Source organism: Eremomyces bilateralis, assembly GCF_010015585.1.
Source record: "Eremomyces bilateralis CBS 781.70 unplaced genomic scaffold P152scaffold_19, whole genome shotgun sequence".
NCBI classification, from domain to species: Eukaryota; Fungi; Ascomycota; class Dothideomycetes; order Eremomycetales; family Eremomycetaceae; genus Eremomyces; species Eremomyces bilateralis.
This window is the reverse complement of record NW_022985085.1, coordinates 422,630-430,866: the sequence shown is the minus strand read 5'-3', so window position 1 is coordinate 430,866 and position 8,237 is coordinate 422,630. Positions and strand designations below refer to the sequence as shown.

General features: G+C 53.0%; 2 protein-coding genes across 2 annotated transcripts; one reads left to right on the top strand and one right to left on the bottom strand.

Moving 5' to 3' along the window:
- Positions 1 to 982: 982 nt before the first annotated feature.
- Positions 983 to 3,987, bottom strand: P152DRAFT_475865 (uncharacterized protein; the record flags this gene model as incomplete). Its single annotated transcript, XM_033681447.1, has 2 exons — positions 983 to 3,265; positions 3,655 to 3,987. The coding sequence occupies 2 exons, from the start codon at positions 3,985 to 3,987 to the stop codon at positions 983 to 985; spliced, it is 2,616 nt and encodes an 871-aa protein (XP_033531940.1).
- A 2,214-nt stretch (positions 3,988 to 6,201) lies between these two features.
- Positions 6,202 to 8,234, top strand: P152DRAFT_460814 (TIP49-domain-containing protein). The gene is made up of 4 exons (XM_033679996.1): positions 6,202 to 6,271; positions 6,330 to 6,791; positions 6,842 to 7,702; positions 7,764 to 8,234. The coding sequence occupies exons 1-4, from the start codon at positions 6,263 to 6,265 to the stop codon at positions 7,872 to 7,874; spliced, it is 1,443 nt and encodes a 480-aa protein (XP_033531939.1). The 5' UTR covers positions 6,202 to 6,262; the 3' UTR covers positions 7,875 to 8,234.
- Positions 8,235 to 8,237: the final 3 nt, after the last annotated feature.

Below are 8,237 nucleotides of genomic sequence, written 5' to 3'. Positions count from 1 at the left end.
TAGGCGAGCCTGAGGGTGTCCTGTTAGAGGCCTAGGACGCGTCCTCATCCACCTAATAATAAGTCAGGCTTCCGGATCCAGCTGCGAGCTAGATAGACCCCTATCGGATGGTTTTCGTATCCCTTTGTATCCCTCAAGAGGCCTCCCTTGATGAAAGGACACCGTGTCTAAGCGGAGGCAGTAGACACAGTCGTGCTGGTGTTGGTGGTATGGCGATACCACGCTCAACGCCTGCGACCTGCACGCGCGACGCGTGCATCTCTCTCATCGCCACTGCACTTAGCCATTAATAGAGAACTCTTCTCTATCAATGTTTCCACCCGCGGCGACGTGGACGCGTGCAGTTGGACTTCGCGGGCATGGTCTTTTAATAAAGCCACCAACAAAAGTCATAATAGAGACGAGTCGCATTAGGCACCCCGCAAGGGATAATAACCGGGATCACTGTATAGAGAAGGCCGTTGGAACGCTTATAATCACAGCAGTTGGTAGACAGGAATAGTCATAAGACGTGAGCTATATTCAGCCCTCCTAAACACTGAACTCTAGTTATACCCGAAGCCCTTTTTACGACCAGCATGGAAGCTAGTCATATCGATCCCACCAAGGTATCGTAGTTATACGTCCTGTTCATGGTGTCCGAACGATCCCTCTTCATCGAGTATGACCCACGTCGCGTTGCGCAACATAGGTGACCATCTCAAAAGATTGTTCGTTTCGAGCAGGGAATATAATACCGGAAAATCCCACGCTAGTAAGCATTCTCACCCATCAGGTAAGTACCCGTGGAGAGCGTGCGATCGCATCTGTCGGCCAGGGGGTATCAAAATACAAAAAAAAACCAATTCTAGCAGGACGCCGTCGAGCTCCATGAAAGAGCGGAGTCGAATAGGGTATTTTTAAACATGCCCTTCCTCTCTTCTGCCTTTTATGCTAAACATACAACTTGTACATTTGTAGTCGGCGGATTCGCGTGGTGCCGTCAATCTGTCGAGCTCTGTCGGTCATCCTGTCGTCCGTTGGTGCCGTCATGTCGACCGTTAAACCCGTTAGCTTGCCCCTTGACTTTGAGCGTCGGCCCACCGGGCGCGAAGCGACTGGAGGACCCCTGTGGGCTGTGGCTGACCTGTGAACGGCGGTCGGGGCTCCGGGCTCGAGCCTCGATGCCCTTCTTCCACCACACCTCGAAGTTCTGCGCAATGTTGTCATGGACGCCGGCGGTCACGGCGTTGACAATATTCTCAGTATTAGTGTGTTGCAGGCGCTTCTCGTGCTGATCGGTAGTGTGATGGAGCACGACGACGGTATCTTCCAGGGACTTCACGCGGGTCGCCAGCGCGTTGCCGGTGTTGCTCGTCTGGGCTTGGGTATGCTCGACGGCTTCCATGCGAGGCCCGATTGTGCGGCTAAACTCGTTGAGGTCGTTGATGCATTTGGTGCTTTGCTCGAGCTTCGCGTTGACTTTGTCGACGAAGGTAATGAATTCCCTGTGGCCAACAAGGGGCGGTTGTTGCATCTGCGGTTGTTGCATCTGCGGTTGTTGCATCTGCGGTTGTTGCATCTGCGGTTGTTGTCCTGGCTGATGGGGCACCATGCCTGGTTGGCTTTGAAGTCGCTGCTGCATGCCCCCTTGGGTCAGGAAATATCCTTGCTCAGCTGTCGCCATCGGCGAGCTTCGTGCCATAGTAGGAACTCCATTAGCCGCGAAGAGCCCTTGAGGCGGGGCATTCGACCCGAGAACCTGCATCTGTTGTGCAGGTGACCCGTGCCGTGAAATCTGGACCGGGCGCTTCTCGAGATCTTCCACCGATCGCTCCAACTTGTCCAACCGCTTCTCGGTAGCCCTGGAATTCTTGTCGTGGTCGTCCATCAATCGCTCCAGCTTGTCTAGCTGCCGCGCGGTGAACGTGGAACTCTTGTCGATTTCGTCTTTCACCGTGCCCTTTAGGATAAGCAGCTGAATCGGATCTACAGCTCCTGTATTGCCACTTTGCGGTGGCGCTGGCGATTCTTGTTTCGAGGACTCAGGCACAGCCGGTAACAGAGCAGCGTCGCTGCTCACTACTTTAGTGGTAACCGTATCCACTTTCTGGTTTATTGCGGTTGTAGTAAGCTTCGCTTCTTGTAATCCTTCCTCGACAGCCTCGACGCGGCTGTTCAAGCTCTCGGAGGCAACCGTTAGAGCCTTAACCTCCGACTCCAGCGCTTGGGCAGCAACGTCATTTTCTAACTTCTGCACAGCCACCTGTAAAGCGGGATGGGCGTGCCTAGACTCTTCTACGGCAAAATAGTGCTTGGTAAGAGGGGAGGATCGGCTTTGAGCCGCAGTATCGAAAGTAGCCTGCTGCAGCTCCCATTTGCGCATGAACGCCTCGAATCGTTCCGCAGTATCCGTTTCCAGATCGCCGAACTTCTTGGTCAGCGTCGCATTCTCTTGCGTCAATTTGGCATTCTCAGCTCTTGCCGTCTCAAGCTCTTGTTCCATATCGTTGACTCTCCTGGTCAACGTGGCATTCATCTGTCTTCCTGACTCTGCCAATGAGATTTGCTCAGCTCTTGACGTGTTAAGCTTTTCGTCCATGTCGTTTGCTCTCTGAGACAAGATTGAATACTCGGCTTTGGTATGGCCGAGCTTGTCTTCCAAGTCTCTGAGCTGCCTGCCCATAGCGCTGCGCTCTCCCTGCATGTCTTTGGTCAGTCGGTCCATTTCCTGGACCCTCTTCGACAAGATGTCAGTTTCGGCCTTCTTTCGGCCCACCACCGTCACAATCCCCCCTAGCTGCTCATTCATTTGAGCCAAATCCGCTTGGAGGGAACCCACGAGGTTGATGAGACGCTCGTTCTCGGCCTTGACGGCGGTGGTGGGCTCATTCGGCCTTTTCTCGAGGGTTTTGCGGACAATCTCCTGGATGATGGGACGGATGGACTCCTTGTCGCGGACGATCTCCTGGACGAGGTGGCGCATGCTCTCCTCATCGCGGACTATCTCTAGGACAATAAGGAGGATAGACTCCTTGTCGCAGACCGTCCCCTGGACGAACTCCTTCAAGATGGGCACGAATTGTTGCCCGTGTTCGAAAAGCTCATGGCTATGTTCCTTAAACTGAGCAGAAATCTGTCTCTGCCCGTTTCTCAGTTTTTTGAGTTCGGCATCTTCAACTCGGAAGTACTCGTTATACGGCAATACTTCGGCGCCCAAGGTGCGTTTTTGTTGCTGTTTTACCATCTCGGCGATGTTTTTGTGTGCAAGCCTATCCGCTGCTACCTGGCATACCGAGCGTAGGATTAGTTCAAAGGCGGGATGAAAATTAGTAGCATCGGTGCCGTCGGAATTCAGCGTCGACCTGGTCGCGCCTTCCCCTGCCAGCCTCGGAGTTAAAGATGCGGGGGAAGAACAATTTGTTCCCAGACCTGCGGAATGCAGGTCACTTCCCGCAGTGAAACGAGAAATGCTCTGCCCATGGGTTAGACCACTGAATTTCAAGGTGTGTGGTGCAAACGCGAGGAATCACATGTGATACAGTGAAGTTAAATCATACGAATGAACTTGCACCTGAATGATGCGCGAATCAAGGTGGAACACTGGGGAAGAGCGATGATAAAAGCGGAATAATAGTGGTAATAAGGAAGGTGTCGGCCCTTGATATCACTTACGGCTTCGGACGGGGATTTGGTCAAACTGAAGCCCGGGTTGGTTCTGTCCAGGGGCGGAGGTTTGGGTATTCGGGGCTCAAGACCTCCAGCATCATCAAGCTTTGACTTCTCTGTCACCTTTTTCACTTCCGCTTCAACTCGCGGCTGCTTTTTGGACGCGGATGTCAAACTGAAGCCCGAATTGGTTCTGTGCATGGACGGAGGATTGGACGGCAGCCGGTGCTCAAGGCCTCCGGCATTGTAATCAGGCTTTGGCTTCTTCGTCGTCCTTTTGCCTTCCTCTTCCATCCGGGGCCGCTTTTTGGACGGCGGTGTCCCCGCAGCTGCGACCATGTTGCTCATTAAAACGACTCTCTAGCCACAGGGCTGGGACATCACAATCCGGTTGAGTAGACGATGCGTCCAGCTAAGTGACTGAATACCACGATGTTAGTAAACATTGGTTGCCTGGTGCGGGCAAATACGACGGTGATACGACGGTGAATGACGAAGGGAGCATAGCTAAATAGGGGTTGAGGGTAGAAGCGTCTTTTGAAAGGTTTAAATAAAAGGTAGAGAAGAGTAAGAAAAAAGGTAAATACTAGTTAATAAAGATAGGGGTAAAAAAAAAAGGCGCGGGAGGGGTCATGCTGTCCGCAGTGGGGTGTTGCTCTCAGCCGAGCACTTCCGCTATTCGTGGGAAGATTCATACACCGCCAAATCATTACTGTTCAGGTATACCAGAATCCACGAGATAAAATATGCAGTCATGAATGATGGGTAATGCGGTCAAATAACACCAAATGACGGCGATTTTAGGAGATTGTAATGTGAGCAGGAATTATTGATCTTGTGAGACGCAGTGATTTGATCCCAACGGTCGGTTCATGTCTTAGGGGATAGGGATACCCTCGCTTAGGGAATTCTTGTACTCACTTTTGATGACCTTGCTTGGTCATAACTGATGGACCAGGAAGAACTGGATTGATGAGAGTAGATGGATTTTATCGGAAACAAGAGATGACAACAGAAGTGTTTCACTTAGGTGTCAGGGAAATCGTGAATGGTGAAGTCGAATCAACCGCAGGGTTGAGGACGACGGTAGTTGGTAATAGAGGGAAACGCGTGCTCACGTGAAGTGGTGAGTAACGCGTTGAAGGGTGCCAAATGGTGGAGATGAGGCAGGGGGCATCCAGATTTGGGATGGTCAATGATTAATCAATGATGAATCAGATCCGATCTGCATTCAAATCAAACGCGGGATTGAATTTGAGGAAGAAGAAGAAGAAGAAGAGGTTGGGATTAGAGAGGAGAAGATAAGAACCTGTCGAGGAGCTTGATCTCCATCTTACAAGGAAGACCAAGAGCCGACGCCAACTCTCTCCTACTCGATTTTTCGTATCAGCGGGATCCGTTGGAAATCAGAATTCATGCCGGCGCAGCGGCTGCCGCCACCCGTAAGCAAGCAACGGGCCGATGGTTTGTTTTTTTACTGCAAAGCCAAGTTATTCGCCCTACTGCCGACGATACGAAACGCCTAAACCCTAGTCTGGCGGCTGCATCCATGATGCAAGCTTGAAACCATAAAATCAGCTTGAAAAGGGAGGAAAAGTGATAGCTCGCATAAAGAATACTGCCTTCGAGGAGTGAGGACAACTGCCGTCTGCGAGTCATCGTGCAGGAGTTGCTTTTGATTGGCTGCTTGGGGGTTGGGACATCTTATCTCGTATTGATTCGTCGGGGAAGGGGATCGAGGAAGGGGATCAGCACTTGGGCAGACCGCAATCTTTCTGGATTCTGGATAATATTATTATTCGCAGGAGGGTATCTATTACGTCGTCATAACCGGAGCGAATTAGCAATCAAGTAGTAGGAATGAAAACCAGGACTAGTAATAGGTATTGAAGCTGCAAGTAAACTCTGCTGGTCTTCATTGCATCCGATCTTGTAGTAATCCATTGCAGTCTTTCTGATACACACGTACAAACGGAATATGCAGGGTCCCATCGTCGTCGATGTGGTCAAATATCTTTATCAACCCCCTCTGCCCTCCATAGCCTATGAGTCATTACAGGACCATTAGGAATTCAAAATGGGATGGATGCATGATGCATCGCCTCCCCCAGCAAACCACCAACCGCTGCACAGAACAGTGGTAAGTGCCTGAGGCCCTGAGCGGACTGTGGACACATGCACTGAGGTTAGAACGAACAGCAGAGCGCAAAATAGGGGTTTTTTGACGGTTAAGCAGCCAATTACTTGGTTAACGGTCCGATTCTTCTTGAACAGTCTCCTAACGGTCTTTGAACGGTTGGTTAACTGGCCATAGACGGTCTTGCTGTTTCGATCGTTGTTGAAGGAAGGAACGGCTATGGGGCCTCCGCCCTGCTGAAGCTTGGGCCACTATCACCAGGCAATCAGGCAGTGATTTAGCTTCTTCCTCGTCGATGTGCAAAGTGACCAACCAGACACCACTTAACTTGCATATCTCCGTTTCAAGGTTTTCCTTCCACATGCTGGTACAACCACAATTCCAACCACTACCAAATCCATCTTGAACCATTGACATCCCGTATCGCGACCTCCTCTCCATCTACCGTTTACCAACCTTCCTTCCTCGCCAGCCATCATGGCGGCTGTAAGCTCCCCCGTTCCCCCAATATCAACCTCTCGTCACTAACCACCAACCCTCCCAGCCCCAAATCACCACCGTCGCCGAATCGCGAGACCTCCGCGGCCTCAACCTCATCGCCGCCCACTCCCACATCCGCGGCCTCGGCGTCGAGCCCGACACCCTCGAGCCCAAGCCGTCCTCCCAGGGCCTTGTCGGCCAAGCCCGCGCCCGCAAGGCCGCCGCCGTCATCCTGCAGATGGTGAAAGAGGGGAAGATCGCCGGGCGGGCGGTGCTGATCGCGGGCCCGCCGTCGACGGGGAAGACGGCGATTGGGATGGCGATGGCGCAGGCGTTGGGGAGCGCGATGGGGGGGGACGTGCCATTTACGATGGTGACGGCGAGTGAGATCTTTAGCTTAGAAATGAGCAAGACAGAGGCGTTGACACAGGCGTTTCGGAAGAGTATTGGCGTGAGGATTACGGAGGAGAGTGAGGTGATCGAGGGGGAGGTGGTAGAGATTCAGATTGACAGGAGCGTGACGGGCGTATGTTGCCTTCTTCCTTTTTCCACGACGAGCTAACATATGCGATCCAGTCCAACAAACAAGGCAAACTCACCATCAAAACCACCGACATGGAAACCATCTACGACATGGGAACCAAGATGATCGACTCCATGACCAAAGAAAAGGTCATGGCCGGCGACATCATCAGCATCGACAAATCCTCCGGCAAGATCACCAAGCTGGGCCGCTCCTACACCCGGGCGCGCGACTACGATGCCATGGGTGCCGACACCAAGTTCCTCGCCTGCCCGGACGGCGAGCTCCAACAGCGTCGCGAGGTCACCCACACCGTCAGCCTGCACGAGATCGATGTCATCAACAGCCGCACACAAGGGTTCCTGGCGCTGTTCGCCGGCGACACGGGCGAGATCCGCAGCGAGGTGCGTGAGCAGATCAACACCAAGGTGGCGGAGTGGAAGGAGGAGGGCAAGGCCGTCATCGTCCCCGGCGTGTTGTTCGTCGACGAGGTGCACATGCTCGACATCGAGTGCTTCTCGTTCGTCAACCGCGCCCTGGAAAATGATTTGGCGCCCATCGTCATCATGGCGTCGAACCGTGGCCACACGCGCATCCGCGGCACCAAGTACAAGTCGCCACACGGCCTGCCGCTAGACTTCCTAGACCGCGTCGTCATTGTCAGCACGCAGCCGTACGGCGGGGAGGAGATCCAGCAGATCATCAGCATCCGCGCGCAGGAGGAGGAGATTGATCTGAGCGCGGATGCATTGGCGCTGCTGACGAAGGTCGGGCAGGAAGCGGGATTGCGGTACGCGAGTAACCTGATCATGACGAGTTTTCTGTTGGCGCAGCGGAGAAAAGAGACCGAGGTGGCGCTGGACGATGTGCAGCGGAGTTTAAATCTCTTCTACGACCCGGCACGAAGCGTCAAGGTAAGTGATAACCCTGTCCTCCATTGACAACCCACGGTCCACCGCTAACCATCCTCCCCAGTTCGTGCAAGAGTACGAGAAACGATTCATCAACGACGAAGGCGGCGTCATGCTCTCCGCCCCAAATGGCGCCGCCGCCCCTGCGGGAGCGGATGCCATGGAAATCGCATAGATGTCGACCCAACTGTTTTCATCCACGGCGGAAGGAGCTTCACTGGAAAAGCGCGGCGTTCACATGGGGGTGGGAAACGGGAAAATCATCACAGGCAATTGTAATTTTAGTTGTTAGAGCTTGGGATCGGATTACATAGACAATGCAAGGGCAAGTCCATGGGTTCAAGGGACGATCGACATTAATTCCAATTTATCGCACCATGAGATGTGAGAGTGGGACAGCAGTTGAGATTGGCGCGACACTTTGAGGCTCCAATTTCCAAAAGCGAGCAACCGATCATGCACTTCCAGACTCTATGCTATACACTTGGGCGACAGCCCAGAAAAACGCCATGCTAATGCTGGGGTATCTAAGTAGACC